This window comes from Bacillus rossius, chromosome 10 (assembly GCF_032445375.1).
Source record: "Bacillus rossius redtenbacheri isolate Brsri chromosome 10, Brsri_v3, whole genome shotgun sequence".
Taxonomy (NCBI): Eukaryota; Metazoa; Arthropoda; class Insecta; order Phasmatodea; family Bacillidae; genus Bacillus; species Bacillus rossius.
Window position 1 is genome coordinate 32094648 of NC_086337.1, and position 13884 is coordinate 32108531.

General features: G+C 36.3%; 1 protein-coding gene across 1 annotated transcript; it reads left to right on the top strand.

Moving 5' to 3' along the window:
* The first annotated feature begins 627 nt into the window (after positions 1 to 627).
* Positions 628 to 13204, top strand: LOC134535916 (mannose-1-phosphate guanyltransferase beta). Its single transcript, XM_063375293.1, has 3 exons — positions 628 to 916; positions 1026 to 1744; positions 6090 to 13204. The coding sequence occupies exons 2-3, from the start codon at positions 1042 to 1044 to the stop codon at positions 6488 to 6490; spliced, it is 1104 nt and encodes a 367-aa protein (XP_063231363.1). The 5' UTR covers positions 628 to 916; positions 1026 to 1041; the 3' UTR covers positions 6491 to 13204.
* Positions 13205 to 13884: the final 680 nt, after the last annotated feature.

Consider the following 13884-nt stretch of genomic DNA (forward strand, 5'->3'; position numbering starts at 1 on the left):
ACTGTTTTCGGAAAGTCGTATTGAAGACGATCGACTTAACAAGGCGGTGGACCATCCGTTGGTCCGTCAAAAGCTAAAGCTTGGCAAGGTTTTGACGGACAGACGGATGGAATTTTTCGGGCCATCTGATTGGCTGCAGGTCACGTGATTGACGGACGGACGGGTGACGGACGGATGAAACGGATCATTGGGAGTCCAGCTGAAGTCGCGGGGAAAAAAAAAAACCCTGTTATAAACTCTGATATATATATATATATATATATATACGCGCACACACACACACACACACACACACACACAAATAACCACTTGTAAATTATCATTCTTAAACAATTTTGTTATGAATTAAATTATGCACCTGAAGATTTATTGTGTCAAAATAGTAAAAAGTTTGGAAATAATCACATACTTTCCTTTCAATGGTAACATATCAGCAATACACTGGAATTGTGCGAGCAAAGCAGCAGGTTACTGGCTAGTACAGTATAAACCAACATTACAGAATCATTCAAAACTTTTATTTTACCGATTCAGTGCAAGAAGAGACTTTTTTTTTGTATATACCAGAAACAGTGCATGAGCCACAGAAAAAAAAATATATATATGGCCTGGCTACACAATGATACATATTTTATAAATTTGCTAGTCTAGCTAAAACCACTCAACGCTGGGACCATGAATTTTGTATTTTGCAGCATGTGTGTACACTCTACCGTATGTACTGCTTTATGCCTGAACGCCTCATTCCACGGATGTGTTTTTATCTGGAAGAACAAAACAAGCTCGACAACGTCAACAAACATGAGTTGTTTTACACGTCAGTTAGATACTCTACGTGGCGTTTTCTGTAAAGTCATAAGAATCAAAAGCGTGAAATAGGCCTACTTTATTTTGTGGGTGTTGAATTTGATATAGTGTAAGTAGTTGAGGTTGATTTATGAATTAAAAAAATATATAAATGGTAAATATATGTAGTAAGTGCAGTTGTAACAAATTTTTTTTTTTGAACTGTGTGTTTGTTGTAGGTGAAACGAGAAGAAAATGTGTGGTGAGAATAAGAAAACAATGCGGGCACTTATTCTAGTTGGAGGTTATGGCACCCGTCTGCGCCCTCTCACCCTTAGCAGACCTAAACCGCTCGTCGAATTCGCAAACAAACCAATACTGATGCATCAGATGGAGGCTCTGGTGGCGGCAGGGGTGTCGCAGATTGTCTTAGCAGTCTCTTACCGCGCAGAAGAAATGGAGAAAGAGTTAAGTGAACAAGCACAGAGATTAGGCGTTAAGTTGATATTTTCTCACGAGACAGAACCGTTAGGGACAGCAGGACCTCTCGCTCTGGCCAAAGATATCCTCTCTGCCAGCGAGGAGCCGTTTTTCGTGCTGAATTCGGACGTAATTTGTGATTTTCCTTTCAAAGAGCTTATGGAGTTCCACCAAAACCATGGCAGAGAAGGAACAATAGTGGTTGCTAAAGTTGAAGAACCTTCCAAGTATGGTGTGGTCGTGTACGGCGAGAATGGCTGCATAAACAGTTTCATAGAGAAGCCTCAGGAATATGTGTCCAACAAAATAAACGCTGGTATGTACATTTTCAATCCCACCATTCTCCGTCGCATCCAGCTGAGACCGATGAGCATAGAGAAAGAAGTCTTCCCTGACATGGCTCGTGACGGGGACCTCTATGCCATGGAGCTGAAGGGATTCTGGATGGATGTTGGCCAGCCTAAAGACTTCCTGACAGGTAAGCTCTTTACAAAGCCAGGGTTCATGTGCTTTCTTATTTTCTCTAACAATCATTCAAAACCCCTTAATAAAGATTATAGCGTGCACGTAATGGATAAATGTGAGTATTTCAATGTTCTTTTTTTCGGACATGGCAGCAAACAATGCTTCGTGCATGCGCAGTACAATTGACAAATTTTGGGCCACATGTTTAGATTTCATGCATAAAAAATGTTTTTCATATTTTGTATCTGACCATTTATAACAAAAAAAAAAGGCATTTATTATAAAGTAAATCTAATTAGTGCTCAAATTAATGGTTAGGTTATAAATTTCAGATGGACCCTATGCCTGGGGGATAGATTGTGTCCCAGAGGTAATTCTGGACAATTGGATCTTATCTGTAAGAATTAAACAAACCAACAAAATTATTTTTTGTGCATTTACTATTTTTTTTTGTGATATTACAAATGGTTTTATACCTCTTGGTAGTGGTGAAGGTTATGAAGTTAAGGGATACTTAAAAATGCCTTAATTTTGATTGCACCAGAAGGTATGAACCATAAAAGCAGACTAAAAACTACCAAGTAGCTAGTCCTTAGTAGTGACATGTGGGAGAAGCTTGGGAGGAAGCCCTTGAGGGTAGAAAATTTCCCAGCGAGGGGCATACTTTTGAACTGGAAACCCATTGGCATCTGTCATTTCCTGAAGGTTTCCTGTTAAGGCATAAGTAATGGATCAATGGCATACTTAAAGTGCTTATGAGGAGAAGTAAAAAAAAAAAAAAAAAACAGTAAACCCACCTGCCGTCAGGGCTACTTTCCATACTGTTTTTTGTAAGTAAATGTGAGTAAAATTTACTCAAAAATTGACCCGAAAAAAGTCAGAGAAAAACTTTTTATTAACTCTTTTATTAGTCCCAAAATGAATTTTCCTGAAATTTTAAATTCAAACCTTTGTAATTTCTGTGAATTTTTAAAAATAAGACAAACATGTCTACAAAAATTAATGAACCAAAGAAAAACTCAACTCATTTTTTACTGTACTTTTCTATAACTTTGAGAAACCATTTGAAACCAAAATATATTGGCTAATTCTGTTTTTAAACCCAGGACTGATTGATTGATCTGAGTAAGGTAAATCAACAAATTACATACAGATTCTTAAAAATTTTCAGGAATTTTTATTACAAATAAATATAAATCTAAAACAATAAAAAATGGATGATTTAATGTCACAAAATGTAAATGTTATCAGCTATAAAAAGTTTTTAAAAATCAGAAGACATCTGTATTTTATTTTTTAACACTCATTTTCAGCTACCACTTAGAAGAATGTCTTGGGTTCCTCCTACTAAGACTTGATTTACTAATGTATTAAATTTTGGATGTTACTAATAAGTAGGCTTGCCATACGTCCCGGTTTGACCGGGACAGTCCCGGTTTGAAGCTGTTGTCCCGGTCTCCAGGCCGGTTTTGTACGTGTCCCGGTCAGCGGTAAGTAACAACGAAAAAATTGTATTAAAAAAATGGAAACAGGTTGAACAGAACTACCAGCCAATATACGCAGCTCTTTAATCACTTCTCTGTTCAAGGGGTCAACTTTCCAAATCTTGGCAGGGTTTTAGAATATATGTTTTGTTTGCCAGGTACATCAGCAATTATTGTAGAAAGAAAAATTTTCATTAGTGAACAACGCTTTGGGGAGACGACAGGGATTTTTTTTTTTGACACGCAAAGTAAATTTGCGTCCCTATTGCTCAGACTTTTATGAACTATTTAGAAGTAAAAAGTACATGTTAAAAGAATTACTTTCAAGTCTGTCTGAGCTGTTTGGAATGGGGATATAACTTATTTTTTTGTTTTATTAACATATGAATACTAATTTAATGTAAATAATTTTAATGTAAAACATAATACAAAAAAGTTGTCCGAAAAATGTGTTTATTTTTATGGGAATTTCAAGGTTTAATTTTTAACATAATTCTTACCAGGGTCCCCCCCCCCCCCCCCCCCCCAGGGTCAATCCGCTGTCCCGGTTTGTCTCGGAGAAGTTATGGCAAGCCTACTAATAAGGAAGATTAAAACAGTTGTGGGGTAAAAAGTATTTTTAAATGTTGAAAAATACTGTTTTCATAGTTAATTGTACAGTTAAATTTTGCAACCCAACCATACAAAAAAAGTACCTTTAAAAAAATTATATAGCACTTTAAAAAGGTTTAATCTTTGGTTGAAAATAATTTGGAATGTGTGTTAGTTTCTTCTTTTTAAAATTAATATTTTAGCTGTTGCTGCAACAGTGCTTTCTGGGACCTTTAGTGGAGCAAACTTGATGTGCACTTCCAAATACTGTCTCTGTTTTCTCTTGTTTTTTTATGATATAATTGCTCAGTTGTCTGTTGTAAAAAACAGTCAAATACCTTACCTATGGGCATTGTCAAAAACGTGTCATTTCGGACGCAACTTACACATTGTTGAGGTTATAAAATGTCAGCACTTTGCATGACCGAATTTCATTGAAGTATGTTTCATCACTAGACTAATTTGAACAAAATCATAGGTTTTGTCTGTGTTGGCATGATTCCAGCAGACGGGGAAAATCCATCAAAACAGGGTGAACATAGGGAACTGAAAAGGTGACTTCAATACTTGAAAACACTGAGAAATTTAAAAAAAAAAAATTTAGTTACCCAACTGGATTAGTAATTTTTTTAAATACTAATGTGTTTCTTTAATATCTTTAAACCAGTCTGTAGGCTACTTAAGTTACAAATGCATGTGTATTGATTTAATTCTTTGAAAAACAATCAAATGTTTATAGTCATTCACCTAGAAACAATAAATGATCTATTGATTCAAAGTTTGATTAAATATAATGGTTTTATATTAAACACTGGCAGCATTGGTTGCATAGCATTGATGTAAATGATAACAGGGCAAGCTGTGTGTGGGGAAAAGATTTTTTATGGTCAATTTTATATGTTCAGTGTGGTCAGAATGTGTTTCAATATATATATTTAGTGTAGCTAATATGTTCATTTTAAAATTCATTAATTCAATAATGAAAAAAATATAAAATTCGTTATGAGATAGAGGGAAAAAATGTTGGGTTGGGCAGGAAAAACTTGGATAAATTGCCTAAAATAAAAGTATGGGAACCGTGTTCGTGAATAAATGCACATGCCACTGTTTACATCACCTGATTTGGACGGTTCTGTTGGCAAGTAATTTGCCAATGGTGGCCCCGTGTGCAGAAGACACGAATTTGAGTGTAATGATCATCAACTATTCTTAGGGAGTGTTCGGGATCAAACACTGATTTTTCTCAAGTGGGAATTGTAGCAGACAGATAGCCAGTGGGATTTTGTGGGGCAATTCCCACACCCATTCATTTCATTATTTATCCAGGCTCATCACATCATTCCTCATTATCTATAATGACCCAGATGTCAACGGGGTTTAGGGTCACCAACTCTTCTAAAAATGGCCTTAAAGGATGCTTCCTCACAACAAGACAAGTAACATTAGATCCCGGTGAAACATGAACGAGCAATATATCAGGAAAAAAGTTTTTTTTTATAACATCTGTTTACGATGCGAGTTAGACAGCGAAGCCAATGAGCTCTTTGATCCAACCTTTCGTTGGTCCCGCACATTCCGTAATTCAGCGCTGGTGGAACCACTTGCGGCCAGATTTCTTTGCGTGGATTCAGGCATCTGTCGACCTTGGTTTCCAAGGTTGCCGCACTGCTGCAGCCCACATTTTCGGTTCGCTCGCCGTGTGTCGTAACTGTCAGGTTTTCGTGGCGCTTCACATTACAGCTTAGTTTATATGTTTATCTTTTCTCTGGTGTTCCCAGTGAAACTGTAATGATGCTTGAAAGTCTGGTATGGCAGTTTTCCTGAACATGCCGGAAGAAAGGTTACCTTTCACTGCGGTACCGTCAGTTGGGGGTAACATTGTACCCTTTGAGGGTAACTTTGGCCCAAGACAAAAAAAAATTGTTAAACCATGTTACAACTCTTCCAAATATTTATTAGATGTGATGATACATATGTAACAAAGGGCCAATGACGGTAAGGCCAGGTAGTGCATCATATTACAACTTAGTTTATGTTTATCTTTTCTCTGGTGTTCCCAGTGAAACTGTAATGATGCTTGAAAGTCTGGTATGGCAGTTTTCCTGAACATGCCGGAAGAAAGGTTACCTTTCACTGCGGTACCGTCAGTTGGGGTAACATTGTACCCTTTGAGGGTATCTTTGGCCCAAGACAAAAAAAAAAGGTAAACCATGTTACAACTCTTCCAAATATTTATTAGATGTGATGATACATATGACAGTAAGGGAAGGAGACCTCGCGCAGGCATGTCGCTGTACCTGGCGTCGCTGCGCCAGAGGGACCCCTCGGCGCTGCACGCGGGCGCCGGCGTGGTGGGCAACGTGCTGGTGGACCCCACGGCGCGCATCGGCCGGGGCTGCCGCGTGGGCCCCAACGTGACGGTGGGGCCCGGCGTCACGCTGGAGGACGGGGCCTGCGTGAAACGCACCACCCTGCTGGCGGGCGCCACGGTGCGCTCCCACTCGTGGCTGGACGGCTGCATCGTGGGCTGGCGCAGCGTGGTGGGGCGCTGGGTGCGCATGGAGAACACCACGGTGCTGGGCGAGGACGTCATCGTGCAGGACGAGCTGTACATCAACGGGGGCCAGGTGCTGCCGCACAAGTCCATCGCCAGCTCCGTGCCCGAGCCCAGGATCATCATGTAGCCCCGCTGATACATACCTGTAGTTCCCACGTGTCCAAGTGTATCTCTTCATCCTGATGGCATGATCCTGCGATACGTGATTTTCGCCATTTAAATTTAGTACATCCGAAGATCCTGGACATATCGCACACCGACAATAATAGGGCCACATCTAAAAACAAAAACTAAATTTTACAGGAGAGTGAATAAATGAAAGTTTATTCTTAGCCTCAGCAATCGGGAAGTGCATAATGTCCGCACTGTTTCTATGGCACAAGTCAAAATATGGCCATGGTGTATTCCAAACCCACCCTCAGCTGTACGAATAATAAAGGCCGCATGTCAACATGTGGCTGTATTATTCTGATTTCTGTTTTACAAATTTAAAATGTAATAAGGACATATCTCATCTCAGGTGAATATTTATTGTACTACATATATGGCCTTGTTATACCGAATAGATATGGCCATAGACATTACAAATATACAAAAATGTAAAAAAACATTTTTTTTTTTTGAGATGTGGCTCTATTATTCTCGGTGTACGATATTAAGAACTTGGGAAATGGCAATGAATTATGATCGTAACTTGAATACGATAATAAATAATTTCCACAAGGCCTTACCATAATGTGTTTGTATTGTATGAAATATTCAATCTTTTGGTTGGCCAGGATCTCTTGGTATACTAAATTAAAGTAGTGATATATACATGATCATGCCATCAGAATCTAGGGATAAACTTTGGATACGGGACATGGAACAACTACCCAAAGTTTATATATATTCAAATATGGATGAAACATGCCATTTGTCAAAAATCACTCATAATAATTCATTTCTATGTATTTTACATTGTGAAGATTTTTTAAAGAAGTTGATGATAAAAAACATTTTAGTACATATGTTGCATTATGTGTTGCATATTTCAAATTTTTATGCAGTGTCATAATCCAGATTTTTATTGAATTTTGTTATTGTTACCTTGACAATATGTATGTTTATTTTTGTAACCATATACCTAGTAATGTAGACTGTGGGTTGCATTGAATTTTTTTTGTAGTTAAAAAATATATATGTATATTTTAATGTTTATTTTTTATTTTCTAGGTGTATTAAAGCAAATATTGCCATTTTCTTTGCTAAACCAATATAGATTATAATAGGCAACATGCATTTTATATTAAAAAATTATTTTGTGATTTTATGTTAGTTAAGTCAGAAACAAAGTTATTTTACACCAAGAAAAGTATTTTAAAGCGCTCGTACAGAATGAAGTCAGTCTGGTTGTTTCAGCAGGCACATTGAGAGAAGTTGTTCTGCATTCCTCCCAAAGAAGTTACATTCAATCATCACCATTATAAATACTTATTACATCCTAAACTTAAATTTTGATCAAAGTAATTGCTTAACTTTTAATTAGGTCTATAAAAATTTATGATAATAATAATATATAAAAAGTAATTAGAAATGTTTTGGATTCAAAATTATTTATTTTTTTTCATTTATATTATTACGAGTTGGAAAATAGGTTCGGAAAGGATTGCAAAATTAATTAAATGCAGTTTTATTTGTTATTAATAATTACAACACTTAAAATACCGGTCCACAAATTAATTACTCTATTTTTTAGTCTTCATTTTTACTCTCCCCACTGGAGCTTGGCTGAACAGTGGTTCTCTCTACCGCTCGTCTCTTACCTCGCACACCTGTCCCGGCACACTTGTCTTCCACTACTCTCATTCGTCCGCGCCGCGACACAGTGTTCGATACACCAGTCTCCGCTCACGAAGCGTGTCGCTTGTAGTCCGGTTATCGCTCGCTAAGGGGTCACCGGCCTCTACACACTTCACTCTCCACTCCACTGGCTCGGAGGCTGGTGCCGTCGCTTTTTTACCCCTCGGATCCCCGTCGGGAATGGTGTTGCGCCCCTTTTGACGTGTCGCGTCATGAGGGTCCGCCCGACGCTCGAAGCTTCCAGAACAGTGGCGTCCCGCGGAAGCCCGCAGAACCCTGCAGATGGACGGCTCAGGAAGGAGGGTAGCGAGGCCGGGTCGCTAATCCCCTGAAGAATGTTCCGCGTGTCACTACGCCCCACCTGGGGCCCCACAGGTCAGTTGATTGCCAGCAGGCTCACTGGCATACCTCACGGTCCCGCCTTGTGTATGCCGGCAACAATATTTTCCAACTCTGTTAGTTGTGTTTTTAATTTTTTTTTAATGTTTTATAAATTGAGATGGCATTTCAAATGGCAAATTTTGTTCCAGAGTTGTTATCGAGCGTAAAGACAATTTTTTTTAGAATCTGTTTTTAGGAAATATTGTACAAACATGTTGCATTTCTCCAGTTATTTTTATCACCATCAGTATTTAAATATTTGAGTGACATTGTAAAGAAATGCAATGTATTACAGAAAAATTATAAGCTAAAAGTATTTTGGGATTGCAAACATTTTAAAAATTGAGTTACTGGTAATAATGCTGGGTGTAATGATGTACATGCTAAAAATTTTCCACAGATTCTTTTTTAAAAATAACACGGACTATGAAACTACTTGTCTTCAAATAATTTGGTATGTATTGGTAAAGTGTTAATATTTTTAACTGAATGTAATTTTATGACTTTGTCACGTAACCAGCAAACTTTAATGTACTTTTAAGCTCGATAAATATATCTTAAAATAAGATTTTAATGTTGCTTATTACATGTACAATTTTATTATTTTAAAGATTATGTATGTGGCTTAACACAGGTACATACATATAAAAAATGTTAGCATTGTTCATATTATGTTAATGACAAACACTTTTTCCCCGTAAAGCAAATTTAACCAATGTATTTGTGAATTCTCGCACATATATTTTTTTTAATGCTCAATCATACTTCTTTGTTCACTTAAAAAAAAAATGGAATCATTTTATTTGTATGTTTGTATGTATTATGCAAGCTGTGTGCCTAGTCTTGGAAAGATAGTTCTGATAAAATATTTAGACTTTGTTGTAATATTTGTGTGGTGTATTGTGTTGATTTTATTTAAATCCTCCTAGCAAGGGCAGGCCAGACGTCTTGTAAGCTGTCAGCGAGGAGGTGAGGAAGGTGGGAGGTAAGCGGGACAGAAGGGCAAGTGGGATGCAGCTGGGTTCAACAATATGTGTTCTACCCCAGGGGAAAATCTGTACAATTTCCAGGGAGGCCCCATGGAATTACGTTTGTCATTCTCGTGTTACAGTTACGATTGTGCAAGTGCAAGCACCCTGGGGGGCCCCTGACCTCTCTGTCCCAGTGGATTTATGCCCGTTTCGTACCCATTCAAAATATTTTGACCATGTAGAGCTTAGTGAGCAATACGTAGCTACATGCACCAGGGTCATTTCGATTATTGATTTTCCGAGAACAGTTGATATTTAACCGGGTCGTGCCGAATCTGCACTATTTGCTTCCGTAGAGCTCCTACTACTTGGCTCTGTTGGTCCGTTCCAAGAAACGCGTTTCTATCAAACTATTGAGCCCAGCTCGCAAGATGTTTGACTTGCAATATACTTTCTTTTTTTTTTCTGTAAACAACATAATGTTGGTCATACCAGAGTATTATTTCCATAAGCCTAACTGAAGTTTTCATTGCATGCTGTAGTTTCTCACTTCTATAGAAGACTTTTTTTTATTTGCCCTTGCTTGCTTATTGATATTAAAAATTTATAACTGTTTAGTTAAAATATTAGTTTTAAGTTAATAAACCAAAACCGGTGTTGTAGAGGGTTATGAAATTAGCATATTGTTAAGGACACTTAAAAACATTCTTTCTTCAGTATTGGATTTATTTATGACTGGTCTTGATGTGTTGTTGGCTTTTTATAAGCATGGTCATGATCACAGGGGTGGGCAGTTAAAGGCTGAAGGGGCAAATTATTTGATAAGATTAAATGGAAGGTGAGATTTTTACATGTGTTTTGGTCCCTTGTGCAGTAAATAGCATTATGCATGCTTCCTAATGGATTTTTCATTTGTCTACTCACATTTTGTTTCCTTCTCTGAAGTGTATTGCTGTGAGTAGCGAAGAGTTATCTGTTATTGGCAACACTAAATTCTTCTTTTTTCATAGTTTCTGGAGGCATTAAAATAAGCATGGCTCATTTTATAAGTTTGTCACTGGGTGTAAAAAATAATTTTGCCCCCTCATTGATGTGAGCCTCTGAGTAACCACATCCAATTCATTTAGTCACTTACTATTAAATATTTCACTTCAGTGAACACTGTGAAGGCGAATACTATATTTTTCAGGGATTAATATGCACTATCAGGGTGTGTGCGTCAGCTGCAACTGAACTTAACAAGCAAACTGTAAAAGTCTTTAAAATCGTTAAGTGTTAGTCTATGCCATGACGTCATTAGAGTTTAACTGTAAGTGTAGAGATAAGAAGATAATGACAAGTGCAAAAAGAATTAGCTATCAAATTTCTTGCTGAAAATACAAATGGCATCAGCAGCGTTCTATGTCATATTTGAGCGTTAGCATGCTTCTGCATTCGTATATTTGTACAAATTCTTATGCACTCGCATACTTGTATACTCTCATGTTTACTTGTATACTTGCACACTTGTTCATGTGTTTTCAAATATTTGTGTATCCTATACAAATTTCCCATCTGGGAAGTTCCATTTGTGAAGCACATGGGAGTCTCGTGCTTATTTTCTTTTTTATTTATTTGTTATGGCCAGCAATTACATCATTTTTACACAAGTCTGCAAAAAATGAATTTCTAATGAGTTCAATAGAGCTGCATTGAGTGAATGGGATTTTGGATTTCAGCATAAAGTGTATTTATTTTCTCATCACTAACAATTACGTACAGTAAAATCTCAATTTTGAAAAATCTTAACCATTACTATTCTCCCCAAACATGTTGCGTAGCATCTCAGCTTATTGCACTCATGTATTTCACTCTTTCTGAAGTAACATCGTCATCATCAATAAACTTGTTTGTCTCAAGTCCTTTATGTTACAATCTTATAGATCTCATCACAGTTTGTCCTCCATAATCAATTTCCTATATTCTGTAATAGCATCTATATTGAACTGCAGCTATCCACAGTCTTTCTTTTGATTTTGAGTCCTTTGTGTTTTTGTTTGCTCGTTAGTAATTTCTTTGTCATTTTCTTCTCACCGAGTTCAACCCTGCATTCTTGGATCCTTGGCATGAGGACAAGCACCATATGTGGTAGCATCTGTCTTGGTGGGGGGGAGTAGCAGAGACTGTGTAGGTACTCCATGATATCATGATATCTGCGATAGACGTGAGGCCACCAGGGATCACAAAAAGTTGGTAACGGGTTACAAACAGCTTTCGAAACAAGGCGTGGATCCAGAAAGAACAAACCAAACACATGACAGGACCAAGTTGTAACAGCATACATCATATGAACAAGCATTTTGTATTTACAAATTGAGTTTTCACAGTGTTACTAAAATAAAGGAATACGTGCATTTAAGTTTACAGCTGTTCAAATTCACCTGAAGTATATACTTGCAAGTACTTGTCCCCAGAGATGTCCAAACTGAAAGTATAATAAATATGCAGGTATGCAAGTAAATGAAACTGTGCTTCCACGTAAAGAAATATCACCTTTTTAACATCAAATAATTTTCACTTTACATGTTACCAGGATTTACATATTTAACGAAAAAATTAATTTTAACATGTTTATAACAAAGTTTCAACAAGTACGTGCACATTTACCAATCGTACCTTACGAAACAAATGTCAAAACGTAAGTAGACTGCCATAAATTCACTGTAAAATTGTAACTTTAGGCCTAAATTGTTTACTGGGGTTAAATTTATTTATGGTAAAAATTAAGTTAACAACCTGTTTAGCTGGCTAATGCCACGTATCGAGTCAGAAAATGTTATCTGTCCGAACTGCTGACGTACACAACAAGTATGTGGGGTCACAAGATTATAGCTGAGTACTTGAACTAACGGCCTGTGTTGGGCACAGCATACTAACATATGCAGTCTCGTAGTAACCCTTGGAATAAGCATGGATTGCAATATGAAAAGTTCACTTCATGGTTGTAAGTCTGAAGGTCTCGCATGTAGGCATTCATGCGTCCAATGACTGAGTGATGTACCTCTGTAGTTGGATGTGAGACTTCTTGCAAAAATTGTAGTGTCTAATAGAAAATCAGCAAGGTTTTTTGGTAATTTTAACAATTGTAGCTTTTGAGATCTCAATGAACCCCGAGTCTTTCGAGATACTACTGTTATGCCTTTTGGAAAATTGTCTCAGAGTGATGCATAAAAATGCCTAATTTAATCAAAAGAGGTAAATATGGTAATAAATAGGCTGAAATATCATTCCAATGATTATGTTGACTCTGCCCCAAATAAAATTTATAGGGGTATTGACCAAGATAATTCATACAACTATAGAAATTAATTATTTTATCATATATATTTATGAGTTTTTGTGTATTTGTTTTAAGTGTTATTATGTATAAAAATATTCTAAGTGTGTTTGATATGTGGTTTATCAGAAATACAATATGGTTCTCAGTGGTTGGGGATGATTTATCATATGTTACAGATTGTAACGCAAGCTATTTATGCAAAGTATATTCTCCTATCTGCATTTTGATGATATCTTCTTATTATTGAACAATATGTGTTTCTCTGATTGTAGTTAAATGGTTTTGTGTTATTAATAAAGAAGTACGTAATTTGTTTTTGTTGTGAAAATGCTGTAGTTTTTTTGTTTTATTGTTATGATTTATTTTGTTTTGAAGTGGATTTTGATATACTTAATTTATAAATGCTGATATATATTATTAGATGTAATCAATTAATACATGCATATTTATGTAAAGTTTTTTTCACACAGCATTTTTATGTGCATATTAGCAAGATTTCCTTACTATAACTTAAAGACCATAATAATTTTTGGGACTAAAATCATTGTAACTCCAATTAAAGTCTGAATATTTAATACTTACTGTTCTGATTAAATTTACATTGTGCACTTTTTTTTTTAAATTTTAGATTTTGATAAAATATTCTGATGGTTTTTAAATAAAAATTCAGTTCTACTTTGGGTCTATCACTATTCACGATCCAACCTAGTGTGGTGCCTTGCTTGTTAACATTAAAATTCTTCTTTTTTTTTTTGTATACCTTTGATAATTGTAATAAGTTTGTATTTTATTGTTTGTTGATTTTTCTAAGACCATAAAATAGTGTATTTTACAGTATTTTTACATTTGCATACATTCTGAAAGAAAAGAATAACAATACTAAACACCAATAATTATTTCACAAGAAACTATTTGTAGCAGGCAGTTAATGGTTACTATTAATAACAAGGCATTCCATCAATTATGTTCTATGGTCAAACAGAGCCAAAATTTTTAATATAAAATAAT

Bases quoted from the DNA above. Each gene is read 5' to 3' on its own strand.
- LOC134535916 (XM_063375293.1), top strand. From the start codon at position 1,042: ATGTGTGGTGAGAATAAGAAAACAATGCGGGCACTTATTCTAGTTGGA. The intron at 1,745-6,089 runs GTAAGCTCTTTA...GACCTCGCGCAG, and splicing joins GCCTAAAGACTTCCTGACAG to GCATGTCGCTGTACCTGGCG.